Below are 23,290 nucleotides of genomic sequence, written 5' to 3' on the forward strand. Positions count from 1 at the left end.
GACTCACAAATCAACAGACTTTCTTTTAAGGAGATAAAATGGTCATTCATAAAAGCAAACCAAATAATGTCAACGTCAGAGCTACAGCAGAAAGTAAACAGCATCTGTAGGGCTGTGTAGAATTGTCACAGACTTCATTAATCACTCACCAAGGCATACCAGTAACTCCAGCCTAGAGGAACGTGTGCTAGTCCACCTGCATCTGGGGCTCCATACTGGAAAGCAAAACAAGCAGTGCATTAGAAGTCCTTAGGACATGACCAGACCAGAAGGAAAACAGGAAACTTTCAGAATCTTTTTAGATCAGTGCCTGAAACATGGCAGGTGCTCAATTTCCTCAAACACGTAACATAGTCAAAAAGTAAAGAACACTATCGTCCTAGGAACTTCTGAAGCAGGAGTTGGCAAACTATGACTGGCAGGCCAAATCTAGCCTGCCTACTGTTCTGTGTGGCCAGCAAGCTAAGAATTTTTTTCCAAACATTAAAAACTATAAACACCAATCAAAATCAACTATACTTGAATTAAAAAAAACAATCAAAAGAGGAATATTTTTGTGACAAGTTGCATGAGATTGAAATTTCAGTCACGGTAAAGTTTTACTGGAACACATGCACACTCATTGGTTTACGTAAGTCTGTGGCTGCTTTCCTGCTACAACAGAACTGTATAGTCACTATAGAGACATATGGCCTGCAAAGCCTGAAATATTTACTTCTGGCTCTTTATAGGGAAAGGCCACATAGCTTAGGCTACATGGCTCATTTGCTGAGCTACTGATGGCCTAGACTGAACGGTCCAGCCAACCTTGTGGCTAACAGCCCAAATCATCAGACTACAAGCTACCAGCCTATCACTTCAGCTGTCCTGCTGATGAAGTCTACTTTTGGACTCAATTTATCTGATGAGATGAATTAAGAGAAGAGACCACAGAATCATCCCATTTTATCTCGACAAGGCTTAATACTGCCCATTTAAGGCAGTGCCTCTAAGAACTAAATCTTTGTTGTTGTGTTTTGTTTTTGGCTGTGTCTACGACATGTGGGATCTTAGTTCCCTGACCAGGGATCGAACCTGTGCCCCCTGTGCTGGAAGCACAGAATCTTAACTATTGGACCGCCAGGGAAGTCCCCTAATTCTTTGTATTTTGAAGAATTTCTAATTTTGTATACGTTAGATGATCTTCAACATGCAAAGTCATGTAAGGTCTCTTTATGACCTGTAGCTTTAACCCATCGCACTGCTCATTCTTTTCAAACTGACTCATTTTTCATCAAATCCAAGGTTGCAAATACCCCAACTGTTGCAGGGATGGGGAGAATTAACAAAATTCAGATCAGATATTAAGATCTCTAGCAACCGCAGATAAAGTACATAAGAAAATGTGCATCTTCTCTTTGTCCCGAATCCCCAGTTTTATTTTAAGAGATAACCCCAAACACTCTCAAATACATTATTTTAAGCCTGAACTTCGACTAAATGCTAAGGCCAATGTGGTGGACTCGAGGCCCTGAAATCTGGCCTTGGCAGGTCACGGTGAGGCCTCCCTCCATCCAGGCCCTTAAGCCGAGCACACTAACCACTCAACCACATGCTTTAATGGCCTGAACGTCTCAGGCTTTGGGTGCTTTTCCTTCATCACTGATCTCTCCACAATCTGCTCCCAGTTTTCAGAAAATGGGTTAAGCATTAAGCTGTTATAGTTCAGGAAAAGATGCCCAGAGGAAAACATTCTTCACCCCACTCCTGATAAAGGGGGAAATGGAAACAAAGATACCATGACAGCCAAAGGACAAGCAGAATTCTTGAGGAAAAGGGGGAATATATGCATCAGACCACAGCAGTCCTAAGACAATTTTTAAACAAATGCTCCAGAGACTACTTAAAAGAAAGAATAACCACAGTGCCCAAATCATGTAAATACGTTCATGTAAGTTCTGGTTTAACAGGCAGATTAAGAGAAAACAACATATACCCAAAACTGTTTAACATGACTTGAACGGATGCTAATTAAAAAACAATGAACATGAATCATACTAATTCACATTCAAGAAGCTGTCTTTAAAAAGAAAGAAAGGGAGGGCTTCCTTGGTGGCTCAGTGGTTGAGAATCCGCCTGCCGATGCAGGGGACACGGGTTCGTGCCCCGGTCTGGGAAGATCCCACATGCCGCAGAGCGGCTGGGCCCGTGAGCCATGGCCGCTGAGCCTGCGCGTCCGGAGCCTGTGCTCCGCAACGGGAGAGGCCACAACAGTGAGACCCGCATACGACAAAAGAAAAAAAAAAAAAGAAAGAAAGGGAATAATTAGATCATACAACATACCTCATTTAAGTATTTCCCTGCAAAAAAGGTTTGATAACCACACATTGATCTGAGAATTGCTGGGAAAGTATCTGGTTCTTGGATCTTCTGCCAAGACTTACTACTGCAGTTTCCCTCCAAAGTGTTGTTAACAACGTGATGATTATGTGGGTACTTCCCTGTCAGGATACTGGCTCGGCTCGGACAGCAAAGAGCGCTTGGCACATACTACAAACGGAAGAGAAGCAAAAAAGGCAAAGTTACACAAGACAGACGGATTTCTCATCATTTCTAAAGAGAAAGCAAGCTGCTCAATGCTCCGAAGTCAAATTTCTAGTTTCCCATGGAATAGAGGTTTTCTTTATACATGACATATTTCAGAGCTGCTTTAAGTCCCCTAGTGGAGACAGTAAAGCAGATACAACCCAGAAAACAGATTTCTTTTTCAGCTGGTTTCTTTCTACAGGATAACCTAAAGTTTTCTAATTTCATCTGCCAAAGAAATACTGACATGCAAGGAATACAGCATGGTGGGAGCTAGGTCTTGAACAAAGATAAAGAATACTACTTGAATCTAATGTGGCAGAGAAGTAGAGGTTCATTTTCAGGCTGATCTGTAGCTTTATACATTTCTTGCATCACTTTATACACTGGACACAAATTTTTTTCCTACTCTAATTATGCTTCTATTAGCTCCTGTGATCAACGGAATTACCCTATTCAACCCAATATTTGTCTAGGTCTTAATACTCATCACTGATCCACTTTACAGAAGGGTAATAGTAGCTTACACTCGCACCAGCAGGGAGGGAATGCTCATTTGAGCACGCCCTTGCCAGAATTTCATATTATCCCTTTGAAACACTTAGCGTTTCTTTGGCCTTTCAAACTGGATTTGGCATTTTTTTTTTTTTTTGTGGTACGTGGGTCTCTCACTATTGTGGCCTCTCCTGTTGCAGAGCACAGGCTCCGGATGCGCAGGCTCAGCGGCCATGGCTCACGGGCCCAGCAACTCCACGGCGTGTGGGATCTTCCCGGACCAGGGCATGAACCCGTGTCCCCTGCATCGGCAGGTGGACTCTCAACCACTGCGCCACCAGGGAAGCCCTGGCATTTTTAAATACTGGTGAGGATGAACATTCTCCTCATGCATACTGACCAACTGTGTTCATGTGAATGGTTTGTTCATGTGCTTTGCACATTTTCCCCTCTTGTTACATAAAATTTGAGGTAAGGAAGGATTCAATCATGTTACAAATACTTCCCATTTTTTGCTTTTGCTTTTGTTACATGTTTGACTTTTATAATTTTCACATTGGCAACTCTTTTAATTCTCTCCCTTTTATATTTCCTGACCTATTTTTTGACCAATGCCACACTGCTCACTGGATCTTCATATTACATTTAGTATCCAGTAGGAAAAGCTCTTCCTTTAAACATCTTACCTGGATTATTCTAACCTACTTATTATTCCAGATAACTTTGGAATCACTTAATTCAGCCTAAAAAAAATCTTGTTGGGATTCTGATTAGAATAAGCGTTTTATAATCTTGGGTCTTTCCACAGAAAATGACGTGCATATCTATGTATGAAGTATTGGGTTGGCCAAAAAGTTCGTTCGCGTTTTTCCATAACACCATCTGTAATGAACTTTTTAGCCAACCCAATACTTTATCACTCACAAAATTTTGTAACTACATTTATAGGTCTTAACCATTACTGGCCACCACCAGCTATTCCTAGAGTCTATATTTTCCTGCTGTATAAGTGGGATCTTCTCTCCCCCATGTTTCTCTAACTAGTTATATGGAAGAAACTTACTTCTATTTTTTCATTTCTACCTTACTAAATCCTATTAATTTAAAAAGTTTTCCAACAACTCTACGTTTTCTAGGCAGAAAGTCCAGACAAGTGGAAATAACAATTTTTGTCTTTTTCCATTACTTTTACCTCTGAATTTCACAAGACTTATGTCAACGACTAGACAGTTCAGAAGAGTGAGAGATATTGGGCCCTTGTCTCTTCCCTAACAGCAGTGCTCTGGGACTTTAACCTTAACTGTAAGTTGTGCTATTTGTTTGAAATATTCATCATAGTACAGATGTAACAGTTTAATAAGTTACAAAGAAAGGTGCCAACATTTCAGAGGAGTTTCAAGCATCCATTGAGACAAGTATATAATTTTCCTCCTTTTAACCACTGATATGCTGGTGAACAATATAATAACCACCATTATGTAATGGTACTTACTACTCTAAGTTAGGCACTGATATAAGTGCTTGCTTTACATGTAACTATCTATTTAACCTCTGAGACAGGTTTTAGTATCCCTATTTACAAATGGGGAAACCAAAGGCCAAAAAGGTTAATAAGTTGCCCAAGGTCGCACAGCTAGGAGAGAGGCAGAGACAACATTCAAAACAGGGTGCTCTGGTTCCAGAGTCTGCTCTTAACCACAACACTATGCTGCTGTTCAATGGATTTCTTGATATTAAGCTGAACCACCACTGACTTGGTTATGAGCATGGTTCCTGAATTTGATTTGTTAGTATTTTATTTTGGATCTTTGAATTTATGTTCACACATGTACATATACACATATATTTGTATTTACATATATGTACACACACATGTACACACAGTTGTTGTCGGGTTTCTTTCATTTTGCTGCTATTATCTTTGTTAGGTTTGGCTATCAGGGTCAATTGGGTTTTGTAGAGTAGCCTGCAAGCTTTTACCATGGAACATTTTACACAGTACAAATGTTAACCGTTTCTTACAATCCATTTTCAAACCTCAAACAGTGAAGTTTTAAATAAACTTCTCTAGTTCTGAGCTGTAGATGAGAAAGGCTTACAAAATACCTGTAATTAATCTTCAACTGTTAAGAATTAATATTTCAATTAAACAAATTTATATCACATTAGATAGACTCCTTCTCTCAGATCAGGCATTTAATTAGAAAAAAACCACAGAAATTACAGTAGACTACCCAAAAGAAAGTGTTTCTTCTTAGAACATAAACACAATTAAAGTCTAACAAAATTAAATCAGCTTCAAAACTTACAGCACTGGAGAAAGTCATCCCCATCCCTCCAATGAGAGCCTTGGTTTTCTTTAGTGGTGTCTGTAAAATAAACAGTTATCTGTTGAACAATTTCTTCCAATAAACTAAAACACACAGAACAAAATTCGTGTTTTTTTGTATCTTACTCTCAACCTTTTATTCCCAAATGATCAGCTCTATCTGACACTAAGGAACAGCCAAGTGTCCCTTGTGATTCTGGAGACGAACCAAACAAGTTTGGTTACAGTCAGTTATGTCCTGTGCAAAAGTTCAGGGAGTTATAATGCTTGTAGGAAGGGAAAGTTCACAGCTGATGGCATTATTCTAGCAATGTTGATTTCAATGTAATGAAATTTTGGTGCCCTGCTCTTATTTGTCACCAGCTGCCTTACAAACAGGTGGGGCAGATCTACCTCTATTAATTCATCTTTAGAAGCAGGATATGGAAAATGATATGAAAGGAGCCTTCCATCCTTTAAAACAGAAATAAAACAACACTTAGGTTCTGAAAGCCAGACAAGGCCCCGACACTAACTCAAATATCAGACACTCCGTGGTGAAGCCCAGATGCACACTTTTTGACTATAAGCTCATGGCCCTCTGCACTAGACCAACCACCACCTCAGGCAAAGACATGAACTAAGTGGCAAACACATATACAGAAAACCTTGTCAAGCAAAAGAATAGTCAGAAAATTATTTAATTTATATACTTGCTTTTTATCTTTTGCTCAAAACTTAAGATCCTGACAAGTATAGAGAACAACTAGTTTCAAATCCTAGAGTGAGGATAAAAAGTATGATGATGGTCACTTAGATATAAATAATAACAGTAAAAAATACTAACAATCTTTATCCAGATTCCAGACAGCAAGAAATGATGATGTGAAGAAACTTATTTCAGTTGTATTATGAGTCAGTTCATAACGATTCTGAAGTTCCTGTGAAAGCTAAGACCATACTGAACACAGTTTAAAGTGTATTTTGTTGTGTAATAATTTCTTAAAGACTAATAACCCAAATACATAACCATGTTAATAAGAGGGTCATTTTCAATACTGTTAAAAGTTATCCCCATTGTTTTATACAGATGATAGAAAACCCAAGTAACCCATTAGCTAGAGAATTCTAACTTATTCAGGAATTTTGAAAACTCATGTGACAAAATTCAACATCCATTCATGATAAAAACTCTCAAAGTGGATATAGAGGGAATGTTCCTCAACATAATAAAGGCCATATATAACAAGTCCACAGCTAACATCCTACTCAACAGTGAAAAAATGAAAGTTTTTCCTCTAGAATCAGGAATAAGACAAGTATGTCCACTCTTGCCATTTTTATTCAAACTAGCATTGGAAGTCCTAGCCACAGCAATTAGACAAGAAAAAGAAAAGGAATCCAAATTGCAAAGGAAGAAGTAAAACTATCACTGTCTGCAGATGACATAATACTATACATAGAAAATCCTAAAGACATCACCAAAAAACTACTAGAGCTCATCAATGAATCTGGTAGGGGTGCACGATACAAAGTTGATATACAGTTAATATTAATAAAATTAATATAGTGTTGCACTTCTATACAGTAACCGTGAACTATCAGAAAGAGAAATTAAGGAAACAATCCCATTTACAATCACATCAAGCAGGGGACACAGGTTCGATCCCTTGTCCAGGAAGATACCACATGCTGTGGAGCAACTAAGCCTGTGTGCCACAACTACGGAGCCTTCACTCTAGAGTCTGAGAGCCACAACTACTGAGCCTGTGTGTCTCAAGCCTGTGCTCCACAACAAGAGAAGCCACTGCAAGATGCAACTAGAGAAAGCCTGTGCACAGCAACAAAGACCCAATGCAGCCAAAAAAAAAAGCAGTATGGTACTGGCACAAAAACAGACACATAGATCAATGGAACATGGAACAGAATAGAGAGCCCAGAAATAAACCCACGCACTTATGGTCTATTAATTTACAACAAAGGAGGCAAGAATATACAATGAAAAAAGACAGTCTCCTCACTAAGTGGTGCTGCCAAAACTGGACAGCTTCATGTAAATGAAATCAGAAAATTTTCTCACACCATATAAAAAAATTAACTCAAAATGGCTTAAATATAAAACATGACAACATAAAACTCCTAGAAGAAAACACAGGCAAAACATTCTCTGACATAAATTGTAGCAATATTTGCTTAGATCAGTCTCCCAAGGCAAAAGAAATAAAAGCAAAAATAAACAAATGGGGCCTAATCAAACTTATAAGCTTTGTATAGCAAAGGAAACCATAAACAAAACAAAAAGACAACAGGCCAGGAGAAAATATTTGCAAACGATGCAACCAACAAGGGGTTAATTTCCAAAATATACAGCTTATGTATGTCAATATCAAAAACAAACAAAAAACAACAACAAAACCCCCCCAAAGAACCCAATCAAAAAATGGGCAGAACACCTAAATAGATATTTCTCCAAAGAAGACATACAGATGACCAACAGGCACATGAAAACATGCTCAACATCATTAATGATTAGAGAAATATAAATCGAAACTACAATGTGGCATTACTGTACTACCTCATACCAGTCAGAAGGGCCATCATCAAAAAGCCTACAAATAATAAATGCTGGAAAGAGTGTGAAGAAAAAGGAACCTTCCTACACTGTTGGTGGGAATGTAAATTGGTGCAGCCACTACAGAAAACAGTATGGAGGTTCCTTAAAAAACTAAAAGTATAGTCATGATATGATCCAGCAATCTCACGCCTCAGCCTGTATCTGGAAAAGACAAAAACTCTAATTTGAAAAGATACATGCACCCCAATGTACACAGCAGCACTATTTACAATAGCCAAGACATGGAAGCAACCTAAATGTCCATCAACAGGTGAACAGATAAAGAAGATGTGGTGGGCTTCCCTGGTGGTGCGGTGGTTGAGAGTCCGCCTGCCGATGCAGGGGACATGGGTTTGTGCCCCGGTCTGGGAAGATCCCACATGCTGCAGAGTGGCTAGGCCCATGAGCCATGGCTGCTGAGCCTGAGCATCTGGAGCCTGTGCTCCGCAACGGAAGAAGCCACAACAGTGAGAGGCCCGTGTACCGCCAAAAAAAAAAAAAAAATGATGTGGTATACGTATATATACAGTGGAATATTACTCAGCTCTAAAAAAGAATGGAATTTTGCCATTTGCAGCAACGTGGATGGACCTAAAGATTATCATACTAAGTTAAGTAAGTCAGACAGAGAAAGACATATAATATATGGTATCAGTTTTATGTGGAATCTAAAAAAATAATACAAATGAACTCATTTACAAAACAGAAACAGACTCACAGACATAGAAAATAAACTTATGGTTAGCAAAGTGGGGGTGTGTGAAGAAATAAATCAGGAGTATGGGAGCATATATAAAACAGATTAAAAAAACAAGGATTTACTGTATAGCACAGGGAACTATACTCAATTATCTTGTAATAACCTATAATGGAAAAGAATTTGAAAAAGAATATATATGTATTTATGACTAAATCACTTTGCTGTACACCTGAAACACCACATTGTAAATGAACTCTAGCTCAATTAAAGAATAAATAAAAAGCTTCTGCAGAGCCAAGAAAACCATTAACAAAATGAAAAGGCAACTTATACTGAATAGGAGAAAATATTTGCAAGTCATATATTTGATAAAGGGTTAATATGCAAAATATATTAAAAACTCATATAATTCAATAGCAAAAAACCCCAGCCAATTAAAAAATGGGGAGAGGGGATGTCCCTGGTGGTCCAGTGGTAAAGAATCTGCCTTATAATGCAGGGGACACAGGTTTGATCTCTGGTCAGGGAGCTAAGATCCCACATGCCACGGGGCAACTAAGCCTGCGTACCATAACTACTGAGCTCCTGTGCCTCAACTAGAGAGCCTGCGTGCCACAAACTACAGAGCCCATGCACTCTAGAGCCCGCACACCACAACTACAAAGCCCATGTGCCCTGGAGCATGTGCACCAAAAATAGAGAAGAGAAAACCCAAACGCTACAACTAGAGAGAAGCCTGTGCACCGCAACGAAAGATCCCTCATGCCTCAATGAAGATCCCGTGTGCTGCAACTAAGACCGGACACAGCCATAAATAAATAAATAAATAAATAAGTCTTAAAACAAAACAAAAAAAATGGGCAGAGGATCTGAAAAGACATTTTTCCAAAAAAGACATACAAATGGCCAACAGGTAAACGAAAAGATGTTTAACTCACTAATTGTTAGGGAAATGCAAATCAAAACCACAATGAGATAGCACCTCACACCTGTTAGAAAGGCTATCATCAAAAAGACAAGAGATAACAAGTGTTGGTAAGGATGTAGACAATAGGGAACCCTTATGCAATTGTTGGTGGGAATGTAAACTGGTTCAGCCAGTATGAAAAACCATGTGGAGGTTACTCAAAAAATTAACAATAGAACTACCATATTGTCCAGCAAATCCACTTCTGAGTATTTATCTGAAGAAAATGAAAACAGTAAATCCAAGATATATATACCCCCATGTTCACTGTTCACTGTAGCATTATTTACAATAGCCAAGACATGGAAACAACCTATATGTCCATCAATGGATGAATGGAAAGGAAGATGTGGTGTATATATATACAATGGAATATTACTCAGTCACAAAAAAGAATGAAATATTGCCATTTTGATAACATGGGTAGACTCTGAGGGCATTATGCTAAGTGAATTAAGTCAGAGAAAGACAAATACTGTATAACCTCACTTGTATGTGGAATCTAAAAAAACAAAAAAACCCAAGTTCAGATACAGAGATCGGACTAGTGGTTGCCAGAGACAGGAAGTGGGGGGTGAGGGTGGGTGCAGTGAAATGGGTGAAGTGTGTCCAAAGGTAAAAACATATAAAATAAAGAAGTCATGGGGATGTCATGCACAGCATGTCAACTACAGCTAATAATATTGTATTGCACATTTGAAAGTGGCTAAGAAAGTAGATCTTAAAAGTTCTCATCACAAGAAAATAATTCTGTAACTATGCATTATGATGAATGTTCACTATATTTACTGCTGTGATCATCTTGCAATATATACAAATATGACTATGTTGTACACCTGAAACATAATGTTTTATGTCAATTACACCTCAATAAAAGAAATAAATTTAAAGAAAAAAAGGTCTTTGATGATTTTCAGTAGATCCACAATAGGTTCCCAGGGAATGCTAGAGATATATAAGGTCTTTGCTAACCTTCAGAAGGAATGTCACCAGCCATGATTTCCCACAAAACATCACTGGGTGCTATCCTCAAGTAAAAAACACTGCACTGAATGAAACATTGGTTTGATGAAGAATCTGAGTTACAGTGAGTACACAGGAAGGGGAAACAGGAATGCAAAGTATAAATAGGAAAAGGACTATGAACTGATTATAGGGAACAATGGTCAAATTGTCTGGTATTTATGCAAAGCTACTGAAGAATATCTGATTTATAGTAAGACTAAATTGTGTGATTATAACACATTTACTAAACACTTAATGTGTGCCAGGCATTGATCTAGGCAATGGTGGACAAAAGATAGAAGGTCCCTGCCCTCATGATCCTTGTACTCAAACAACAGGTAAACAAACAAACAATTATTTCAGGCAGTGAGGAGTACTATAAACCAGGACCATGTGCTTGCAGGTGTTGAGAGGAAAGGGGAAAACTACTTTCAACGGGTGGTCAGGAAAGGCTTCTTTCAGGATGTAACTTCAGTACTGAGAGTCACACGATGAGTCAGCCAGGCAAAGCTCCAGAAGAAGATGCTTTCAGGTTGAGTAAACAAGTAATATGCTGCCAGAGAAGGAAAGCAACACATGTGAGGACAGAACAAAGGCCAGCATGCTAGAAGCAGCAAAGTAAAGGGAAGAATGGGGTAATAAGACAAGGTCAGAGAGGTAGGCAGGAGTCAGATGATGATGCAGGGCTGCATAGGAAATCAGATTTTAGTTTAAGTAAGAAATGTATATTAATAACCATAACCTTTATACTGCTAATGGTAGTACAAGTGATAACCATGCTCTGTGCTTAATCAGGCAAGTCCCAAACAGGAAACCACACTGTACCAAAAAACGTGTATGTGTGTCCATGCTAACCTGAATGATAAAAAAATGATTAAAAAAATGATAAAAAAAAAAAAAAAAGAAATGGATGAACAGTTCCCTGGGCAAAAACTAAAAATGGAGTCCCACATGAAAGCTACAACAAATACAATGAACTGTTAAAGATGATGATACCACATAAAAGACTACTTCAAAGATGATCGCAAGATTCCACATTAAACCATAATCATACAAGTGCTATAATCCTTTGACCTGAGTTAGTCTGGGGGACTGATACTTATTTGCCAACTATGGCAGCAATTCATGATCTTTTCTTGGGTCAGAGACCTCCCTCTCTCCATAAAAATGAAAATACACACGAAGTATTACGTGTAAATTAAGGAGTTCCATGTCACCTGAAGAAATCTGATCTATGGTGTGACTATGCTGATGTGTGTATGTGGAATGACATCTGGTAAATCAGTATTAGCACAGTATTCTAGAATAGAAGAAAAATCATATAATCTCAGGGCTCTTACACTATAAGACACTGGGCTTTGCCCCTTATTATAGCTATATGAACCTTGGCCAAGTTACTTAACCCCTTCTAAGTTTTACTTTCTCTCTCTCTTTTTTTTTGGGGGGGGTACGCGGGCCTCTCACTGTTGTGGCCTCTCCCGCCGCAGAGCACAGGCTCCGGATGCACAGGCTCAGCGGCCATGGCTCACGGGCCCAGCCGCTCTGTGGCATGTGGGATCCTCCCAGACCGGGGCACGAACCCGTGTCCCCTGCGTCGGCAGGCGTAATCTCAACCACTGCGCCACCAGGGAAGCCCATTTAAAAAAAATAAATAAATAAATTTATTTATTTATTTTTGGCAGTGTTGGGTCTTCGTTTCTGTGTGAGGGCTTTCTCCAGTTGCGGCGAGCGGGGGCCACTCTTTATCGCGGTGCGCGGGCCTCTCACTGTCGCGGTCTCTCCTGTTGCGGAGCACAGGCTCCAGACGCGCAGGCTCGTAGTTGTGACACACGGGCCTAGCCACTCCGCGGCATGTGGGATCTTCCCAGACCAGGGCTCGAACCCATGTCCCGTGCATTGGCAGGCAGATTCTTAACCACTGCGCCACCAGGGAAGCCCTAGTTTCTCATTTTTTAAGATAAGAACAATACCTACAGCAGAGGATTCCTGTGATAATTGAAGCACAGTATAAAACACTTCACACTCTGACTAGCTCCAAGTAGGTTCTCAAATGCTGTTATTTCTTAGCTCTTCCCCTTCAAGTCCTGTTTGACAATTAGTGGTATTTAGAGTATTCTGTAAAAGGTTACAGGAGAAGACAGAATTCTCAGAGAACTGGGAGTATTAAATTTGACTTTTTCCCTCCACTTAATTTTGGCTCTTCTCTCCAGCACAAACATCCGTATAAAAGAATCTGCTACTGGTTTAAAGGAGCAAATAGGATTAACAGGCTAAAGGGGAGAAACCTCAAATATACACAGACCACATTGGTGGTCTACAAGAATTGAAGAAACTGAATTCTGAATACCTTATATTTAAGTGATGGATTTTGTTTTCAACAGAGCCGTGAAAGCTGGGCTTTTTAATTAAGTCACTAAATCATTATTAAGTTTTGATAGAGATGGCTTACTTTTTCTGGACAAAACACTTAAAAGCACACATAAAAATTTGTTTTAAAAGGAGTTTTGAGGAATGGGCGCGAGCCGCGGCTGTTGGCACAGACAGTAGAGACGGGTGTGGGACGCTAAGGTTGCTGCTGCCACCACCAAGAGGCCTGTGTGTGAGCACAGATCACTCTCCACACCGGCCCTCCCGGGAGCCCATGCAGTCCGCCACTGCCGGGGTCCCGGGATTCAGGGACAGCTTCCCCGGGAGAGCGCACGGCGCGCCTTGGGCCTGTGCAGCTTCACGTCGGCCTCTGCCGCCGCGGACTCGCCCCGCACCCGTGCCACTCCCTCCCCCCAGCCTGAGTGAGCCGGAGCCCCTGAATCAACTGCTCCCTTAACATCGTCCTGTCTGAGCGAAGGGCAGACGCCCTCGGATGACCTACACGCAGAGGCGGGACCAAGTCCAAAGCTGAACCCCAGGAGCTGTGCGAACAGAGAGGAGAGGGGGAGGTCTCTCCCAGCAGCCTCAGAAGCGGCGGATTAAAGCTCCACAATCAACTTGAAGTGCCTGCATCTGTGGAAAACCTGAGTAGACAACGAATCATCCCAAGTTGAGGAGGTGGACTTTGGGAGTAAGATATACTATTATTTTCCCCTCTTTTTCTTTTTGTGAGTGTGTATGTGTGTGCTGCTGTGTGAGATTTTGTCTGTATAGCTTTGCTTTCACCATTTGTCCTAGGGTTAGACCGACCTGTTTTTCTGTTTTTTTTTTTTTAATAGAGATTTTTCTTCTTAATAATTATTTTTTATTTTAATAACTATACTTTATCCTACTTTGTCTTCTCCCTTTCTTTCTTCCTTTCTTCCCTCCTTCCCTCCTTTCTTCCTTCCTTCCCCCCTTCTTTCCCCCCTTCTTTCCACCCTTCCTTCCTCCCTTCCTCTCTTCCTTCCTCCCTTTCTTCCTCTCCACCTTCCTTCCTTCCTTTCTTGCTTTCTTCCTTCCTTCATTTCTTCCTTCCTTCCCTCCCTCCCTCCTTCCTTCCTTCCTTTTCTTTCCTTTCTATTTTTTCTCCCTTTTATTTTGAGCCGTGTGGATTAAAGGCTCTTGGCGCCCCAGCCAGGCACCAGGGCTGTGTCTCTGAGGTGGGAGAACCAACCTCAAGACACTAGTCCACAAGAGACCTCCCAGGTCCACGTAATATCAGGCGGCGAAAATCTCCCAGAGATCTCCATTTCAACACCAAGACCCAGCTTCACTCAAGGACCAGCAACGAACAGTGCTGGACACCCTATCCCCAACAAAGAGCAAGACAGGTCTACAGCCCCATCCATTAGCAGAGAGGCTGCCTAAAATCATAATAAGGTAACCAACATCCCCAAACACACCACGAGACGAGGACCTGCCCATCAGAAAGACAAGATCCAGCCTCATCCACCAGAACAGAGGCACTAGCCCCCCCAACCAGGGAATCTACTCAACCCACTGAACCAACCTTAGCCACTGGGGACAGCCATCAAAAACAACGGGAACTACGAACCTGCAGCGTGCAAAATGGAGACCCCAAACACAGTAAGATAAGCGAAATGAGAAGACAGAAAAACACACAACAGATGAAGGAGCAAGATAAAAACACACCAGACCTAACAAATGAAGAGGAAATAGGAAGTCTACCTGAAAAAGAATTCAGGATAATGATAGTAAAGATGATTCAAATCTTGGAAATAGAATAGACAAATTGCAAGAAATAGTTAACAAGTACCTAGAAGAAATAAAGAGGAAGCAAGCAATGATGAGCAACACAATAAATGAAATGAAAAATACTCTAGATGGGATCAATAGCAGAATAACTGAGGCAGGACAGATAAGTGACCTGGAAGATAAAATAGTGGAAATAACTACTGCAGAGAAGAAGAAAGAAAAAAGAATGAAAAGAACTGAGGACAGTCTCAGAGACCTCTGGGACAACATTAAACACACCAACATTTGAACTATAGGGGTCCCAGAAGAAGAAGAGAAAAAGAAAGGGACTGAGAAAATATTTGAAGAGATTATAGTTGAAAACTTCCCTAATATAGGAAAGGAAATAGCCAATCAAGTCCAGGAAGCACAGAGAGTCCCATACAGGATAAACCCAAAGAGAAACACTCCAAGACACATAATAATCAAACTGTCAAAAATTCAATACAAAGAAAACATATTAAAAGCAGCAAGGGAAAAACAACAAATAACACACAAGGGATTAATCCCCATAAGGTTAACATCTGATCTTTCAGCAGAAACTCTACAAGCCAGAAGGGAGTGGCAGGACATATTTAAAGTGATGAAGGAAAAAAACCTACAACCAAGATTACTCTACCCAGCAAGGATCTCATTCAGATTTGATGGAGAAATTAATACCTTTACAGACAAGCAAAAGCTGAGAGAGTTCAGCACCACCAAAGCAGCTCTACAACAAATCCTAAAGGAACTTCTCTAGGCAAGAAACACAAGAGAAGGAAAAGACCTACAAGAACAACCCGAAACAATTAAGTAAATGGTAATAGGAACATACATATCGATAATTACCTTAAATGTAAATGTATTAAATGCTCCCACCAAAAGACACAGACTGGCTGAATGGATACAAAAACAAGACCCATATATATGCTGTCTACAAGAGACCCACTTCAGACCTAGGGACACTTACAGACTGAAAGTAAAGGGATGGAAAAAGATATTCCATGCAAATGGAAATCAGAAGAAAGCTGGAGTAGCAATTCTCATATCAGACAAAATAGACTTTAAAATAAAGACTATTACAAGAGACCAAGAAGGACACTACATAATGATCAAGGGATCGATCCATGAAGAAAATATAACAACTGTAAATATTTATGCACCCAACATAGGAGCACCTCAATACATAAGGCAAATACTAACAGCCTTAAAAGGGGAAATCAACAGTAACACAATTATAGTAGGGGACTTTAACACCCCACTGTCACCAATGGACAGGTCATCCAAAATGAAAATAAATAAGGAAACACAAGCTTTAAATGATACATTATACAAGATGGATTTACTTGATATTTATAGGACATTCCATCCCAAAACAACAGAATACACATTTTTCTCAAGTGCTCATCGAACATTCTCCAGGATCGATCATATATTGGGTCACAATTCTAGCCTTGGCAAATTTAAGAAAATTGAAATCGTATCAAGTATCTTTTCCGACCACAACGCTATAAGACTAGATATCAATTACAGGAAAAGATCTGTAAAAAATACAAACACATGGAGGCTAAACAATACACTACTTAATAACGAAGTGATCACTGAAGAAATCAAAGAAGAAATCAAAAAATACTTAGAAACAAATGACAATGGAGACACGACAACCCAAAACCTATGGGATACAGCAAAAGCAGTTCTAAGAGGCAAGTTTATAGCAATACAATCATACCTTAAGAAACAGGAAACATCTCGAATAAACAACCTAACATTGCACTTAAAGCAATTAGAGAAAGAAGAACAAAAAAAACCCCAAATTTAGCAGAAGGAAAGAAATCAGACTCATCAAGAATAAAAGGGAGAAGACTCAAATCAATAGAATTAGAAATGAAAAAGGAGATGTAACAACTGACACTGCAGAAATACAAAAGATTATTAGAGATTACTACAAGCAACTGTATGCCAATAAAATGGACAACCTGGAAGAAATGGACAAATTCTTAGAAATGCACAAGCCTGCCGAGACTGAACCAGGAAGAAATAGAAAATATGAACAGACCAATCACAAGCACTGAAATTGAAACTGTGATTAAAAATCTTCCAACAGGGCTTCCCTGGTGGCGCAGTGGTTGAGAATCCGCCTGCCGATGCAGGGGACGCGGGTTCGTGCCCCGGTCCGGGAAGATCCCACATGCCGCAGAGCGGCTGGGCCCGTGAGCCATGGCCGCTGAGCCTGCGCGTCCGGAGCCTACGCTCCGCAATGGGAGAGGCCGCAACAGTGAGAGGCCCGCGTACCACAAAAAAAAAAAAAAAAAAAAAAAAAAAAAAAAAAATCTTCCAACAAACAAAAGCCCAGGACCAGATGGCTTCACAGGCGAATTCTATCAAACATTTAGAGAAGAGCTAACACCTATCCTTCTCAAACTCTTCCAAAAGATAGCAGAGGGAGGAACACTACCAAACTCATTCTATGAGGCCAACATCACCCTAATACCAAAACCAGACAAAGACGTCACAAAGAAAGAAAACTACAGGCCAATATCACTGATGAACATAGATGCAAAAATCCTCAACAAAATATTAGCAAACAGAATCCAACAGCACATTAAAAGGATCATACACCATGATCATGTGGGGTTTATTCCAGGAATGCAAGGATTCTTCAATATATGCAAATCAATCAACGTGATACACCATATCAACAAACTGAAGGAGAAAAACCATATGATCATCTCAATAGATGCAGAGAAAGCTTTTGACAAAATTCAACACTCATTTATGATAAAAAACCCTGCAGAAAGTAGGCATACAGGGAACTTTCCTCAACATAATAAAGGCCATATATGACAAACCCACAGCTAGCATCGTTCTCAATGGTGAAAAACTGAAACCATTTCCACTAAGATCAGGAGCAAGACAAGGTTGCCCACTCTCACCACTCTTATTCAACATAGTTTTGGAAGTTCTAGCCACAGCAATCAGAGAAGAAAAAGAAATAAAAGGAATCCAAATTGGAAAAGAAGAAGTAAAGCTGTCACTGTTTGCAGATGACATGATACTATACATAGAGAATCCTAAGGATGCTACCAGAAAACTACTAGAGCTAATCAATGAATTTGGTAAAGTTGCAGGATACAAAATTAATGCACAGAAATCTCTGGCATTCTAATACACTAATGATGAAAAATCTGAGAGTGAAATTAAGAAAGCACTCTCATTTACCATTGCAACAAAAAGAATAAAATATCTAGGAATAAACCTACCTAAGGAGACAAAAGACCTGTATGCAGAAAACTATAAGACACTGATGAAAGAAATTAAAGATGATACAAATAGTTGGAGAAATATACCATGTTCTTGGATTGGAAGAATCAACCTTGTGAAAATGACTATACTACCCAAAGCAATCTACAGATTCAATGCTATCCCTATCAAATTACCACTGGCATTTTTTACAGAACTAGAACAAAAAATTTCACAATTTGTATGGAAACACAAAAGACCCCGAATAGCCAAAGCAATCTTGAGAACGAAAAATGGAGCTGGAGGAATTAGGCTCCCTGACTTAAGACTCTACTACAAGGCTACAGTAATCAAGACAGTATGGTACTGGCACAAAAACAGAAATATAGATCAATGGAACAGGATAGAAAGCCCAGAGATAAACCCACACACATATGGTCACCTTATCTTTGATAAAGGAGGGAAGGATATACAGTGGAGAAAAGACAACCTCTTCAATAAGTGGTGCTGGGAAAACTGGACAGCTACATGTAAAAGTATGAAATTAGAACAATCCCTAACACCACACACAAAAATAAACTCAAAATGGGTTAAAGACCTAAATGTAAGGCCAGATACTATCGAACTCTTAGAGGAAAACATAGGCAGAACACTCTACGACATAAATCACAGCAAGATCCTTTTTGACCCATCTCCTAGAGAAATGGAAATAAAAACAAAAATAAACAAATGGGACCTAATGAAACTTAAAAGCTTTTGCACAGCAAAGGATACCATAAACAAGACCAAAAGACAACCCTCAGAATGGGAGAAAATAGTTGCAAATGAAGCAACTGACAAAGGATTAATATCCAAAATTTATAAGCAACTCATGCAGCTCAATAACAAGAAAACAAACAACCCAATCCAAAAATGGGCAGAAGAACTAAATAGACATTTCTCCAAAGAAGATATACAGATTGCTAACAAACACATGAAAGAATGCTCAACGTCATTAATCATTAGAGAAATGCAAATCAAAACTACAATGAGATATCATCTCACACCGGTCAGATTGGCCATCATCAAAAACTCTAGAAACAATAAATACTGGAGAGGGTGTGGAGAAAAGGGAACCCTCTTGCACTGCTGGTGGGAATGTAAATTGATACAGCCACTATGGAGAACAGTATGGAGGTTCCTTAAAAAACTACAAATAGAACTACCATACGACCCAGTAATCCCACTACTGGGCATATACCCTGAGAAAACCATAATTCAAAAAGACTCATGTACCACAATGTTCATTGCAGCTCTACTTACAATAGCCAGGACATGGAAGCAACCTAAGTGTCCATCAACAGATGAATGGATAAAGAAGATGTGGCACATATATACAATGGAATATTACTCAGCCATAAAAGGAAATGAAACTGAGTTATTTATAATGAGGTGGATGGACCTGGAGTCTGTCATACAGAGTGAAGTAAGTCAGAAAGAGAAAAACAAATACCGTATGCTAACACATATATATGGACTCTAAGGAAAAAAAAATGTCATGAAGAGATTAGTGGTAGGACGGGAATAAAACACAGACTTACTAGAGCATGGACTTGAGGATATGGGGATGGGGAAGGGTAAGCTGTGACGAAGTGAGAGAGTGGCAGGGACATATATACACTATCAAATGTAAATTAGATAGCTAGTGGGAAGCTGCCACATAGCACAGGGAGATCACCTCTGTGCTTTGTGACCACCTAGAGAGGTGGGATAGGGAGGGTGGGAGAGAGGGTGATGCAAGAGGGAAGAGATATGGGAACATATGTATATGTATAACTGATTCACTTTGTTATAAAGGAAAAACTAACACACTATTGTAAAACAGTTATACTCCAATAAAGATGTTTAAAAAAATAAAATAAAATAAAATAAAAGGAGTTTTGTGCAGAGGATAAGTGTAGCAGTTGGAATGGTGGAAAAAACAAAGTAAAATCCAGGAGGGCCATTAAATCAAGACTCTTCATTGTCAGTGGGGCTGGGTAGAAACTAAAAGGCAATGAGGTAAATGTGGCAGGAACCAGTGGGGAGTCAAAACGCAAGCATCTTAAACATCATTTAGAAAAGATTCTCATACCCTTGAACACAGCCCTGAGGAAGAAATACATTTTAATGAACAACTAAGACATATCTATATATGGATATGCTTACCTTGACCTCATGTATCACACAGACATTTTCTATTCTACTCTATTCCACAGGGAAGTAAAAATGCTGGTAGCTACTCACTAAACTGATTTCACAACTCACTTATGGGTTGAAATCAGCAGTTTGAAAGACCTCAGCTAGGGTGTTCCCACACAGTAAAAGTTAGGAACCTCGTGCCTCAAGTGTTTTCATAGCATTTAGCTGAAAGCAAAAAGAGAACTGAAAGGAAGAAAGCAATAAAGCACTTGATTTTAAAAAGGTAAGAGTAATGCCATACCCAGGATCAGAGCACTAGTCAGGATTTTGTCTGGACTGCCACAACTATTCATGAGCCTGGGGCAAGCCACTTTCTAGGCCTCCGTGAGTAGGGGGTTGGGTAGATGTTCTTGAAGGTCACAAATTCGAGAATTCTAAGATCCAGAAGCAAAATTCACTCTGGGAAAGAATGAAGTCTCAGAACACCACCCATCTGATATAAAACGGAACGCTGACAGTATCTAATGCATCAGCCAGGTGTTCAATTAGGCTAATTGAATTTTCTTGATTCTTGTGGGGCAAAGCACACCCTGAAGAGTGCTACAACCTACCTACCAGAATAGTTCATGTAAGCATTTATTTTATAAATATCAAGCACAGACACTGCACACAGGGTCAAATGCAGAAGTGGTCTAGGTTCCTCAAAGAGGGGGCTGGATTTGTCCTCTAACCTGAAAGACAAACAATCAAGGCTGGCGTGCTCTTAGCCAACACCTGCTCCTCACTGGTTCATCCCATCCCTAACAGGCGTCCACACGTTTGTCTTGAGACATGAAGCAAACTCCTCGGCAGTAAGGTCCAGACTAGAAGCTCTGTGTGGTGCGTGCATGTGTGTGGACCCAGGAGAGACTCGGGGGAAAGAGGAAATAGAGTCCCGCAGCTCCATAAGCCTGCGCAAAGGGCCTGGCGCGGCAAAAGCAAACCTACCCAGGGTCGAGGCAGCTAGTTACGAATGGGGAACGAGGGCCAGAAACCGGGGAGTCAGCCCGGGAGATGGAGGGGCGGGGCAGAAACAGAAAGAAGAGTTACCATGCCGCCGAGCACTTCGTCCTGGTCGTCGGCGAGAAGCAACACCACATTGGGCCTCCGAGAGCCCGCCGCCGGCCCGGAGACCCCCAGGCAGCCTCCCAGCAGCAGCAGCAGCAGCGGCGCTGAGCTGCAGTAGGGGAAGTGGCGAGGGCTGCCCCGCCGGGGCACACCCAGGGCCAGAGGCAGGAGCCACATGGCGGACAGGGCTCCGGGGGGTACCCCGGGCGGAGGGGAAAGTCGTACAGAAGGCTAGAGAGTGAGAAAGCCACGAGCAGCTGGAAAAAAAAGACTGGACTGTGAAGGCCGGGGTCTGTGGTCAGGCGTTTTCTACCGGGCGCGATCACGTGAACCGGGGGCAGAAGGCGGAGCACGCCGTGCGGTCACGTGACGGGTGGGGGGCGGGGCTCCGGACCAAAAGGAAGAGGGGAGACAGCAGCAGGGAGGGAAACCCGGAAGTGGGCGGAAAGTGGGGGAAAAGCCATAGGGGAGCAGGACCCGCGCTTAAAGCAGGGTTTGGGTTTTGGTAGGACCCATTCCAGAGCGCTTTGTTCAGGGATTAAAATGGGGGGTACGATCAGATAAGAGGGGGAGCGAATCAGCCAATAGGAAGCAGTTAACAGAAAGGAGGAATGTGCCTACGAGGTAGTAAGATCAGCTGGTGGGCAAAGTCTGGGCGTACTCTATTTAATCCCTGAGTCAACAACACTTATTGAGTGGCCTTATATTTAATCGCTTTTAATTTTCCGTACAACTCAGTTTAACTCCAAGCCTGGTTATGCTGTTCCTCAGCTGATACCGTGGTTTCAAACAAACGATTTAGGAATATTCTGACAGCCTAATATTCCTTGATGAATTGTGGAATATTTACCCTAACATTAATCTGGTGAATTTTTAAAAACAATTATTTTATTTATTTATTTATTTTTGGCTGCGTTGGGTCTTCGTTGCTGCTCACTGGCTTTCTCTAGTTTCAGCGAGTGGAGGCTACTCTTCGTTGCGGTGCACGGGTTTCTCCTTGCGGTGGCTTCTCTTGTTGCGGAGCACCGGCTCTAGGAGTGTGGGCTTCAGTAGTTGTAGCACGCAGGCTTAGTTGCTCCGCGGAATGTGGCATCTTCCTGGATCAGGGCATGAACCTGTGTCCCCTGCATTGGCAGGCAGATTGTTAAAAATTGGTGAATTTTTGAAAGACCTTTTAGATGATGTTGGAGGATGTGCACATTGAACAAAAACCAAAACACTGCGACATGGTCACCCAACCGAGTTATTAAGTAATGTTTACGGATAAACATTCCATGAAACTAGTGCTCCAAATATTTCTGAGATAGCTCTAGAACAGCTCTACCCTGCCCCTCTGCCCAAGTCTAGGAAAACAGAAGTATCTCTGGCTTTGGAGGGTATTATGCTTAGTGAAATAAGTCATACAGAGAAAGACAAATACTGTATGATATCACTTATATGTGGAGTCTAAAAAGTAAAAGAAACTGGTGAATATAACAATAACAAAAGAAATATCCCTGGCAAGGTGAACCACCAAGCCTTATTCCCAACTGAGAACAACAGGCTGTACCTCCTGGTTCCTAACAAATAAGGTGTATTTTCTCTAAGCTGAACCCTCCAACTGGAAGTCTTCAAATATGTGAAAGCACTGTAGTATAAGGTAAAAATAATTATGGAAGTGCTTGGGAATGTTATACACACAACTATCAGGCTTATGCAAAAGGAAACATCCTTAGTTTTATTACTTTTTTAAAAGTAAGTCTACAGAAGACAAGAGAATCTTTTAAAAATGAAGTAGAATATATAAAATAGAAAATTAGTAAGGACCTACTGTATAGCACAGGGAACTCTTTTCAATACTCTTTAATGACCTATATGGGAAAATAATCTAAAAAAGAGTGGATATATGTACTAATGTATGTATAACTGATTCACTTTGCTGTACAGCAGAAACTAATACAACACTTCAAATCAACTATACTCCAATAAAAATTATAAGAAAAAAAA

General features: G+C 40.5%; 1 protein-coding gene across 1 annotated transcript in view; it reads right to left on the reverse strand.

Annotated features, from left to right (window-relative positions):
• Positions 1-21,672, reverse strand: part of GNS (glucosamine (N-acetyl)-6-sulfatase) — a 59,262-nt gene extending 37,590 nt beyond the window's left edge. The window contains exons 1-4 of the mRNA XM_059080347.2: positions 21,287-21,672; positions 5,370-5,429; positions 2,323-2,529; positions 150-215 (exon numbers count right to left, since the gene is read on the reverse strand). Of these exons, the coding sequence (XP_058936330.1) occupies positions 150-215; positions 2,323-2,529; positions 5,370-5,429; positions 21,287-21,481 (528 nt within the window). The 5' untranslated portion in view covers positions 21,482-21,672. The remainder of the gene's footprint in view (positions 1-149; positions 216-2,322; positions 2,530-5,369; positions 5,430-21,286) is intronic.
• Positions 21,673-23,290: the final 1,618 nt, after the last annotated feature.

This window comes from Kogia breviceps, chromosome 12, assembly GCF_026419965.1.
Source record: "Kogia breviceps isolate mKogBre1 chromosome 12, mKogBre1 haplotype 1, whole genome shotgun sequence".
Lineage (NCBI taxonomy): Eukaryota > Metazoa > Chordata > Mammalia > Artiodactyla > Physeteridae > Kogia > Kogia breviceps.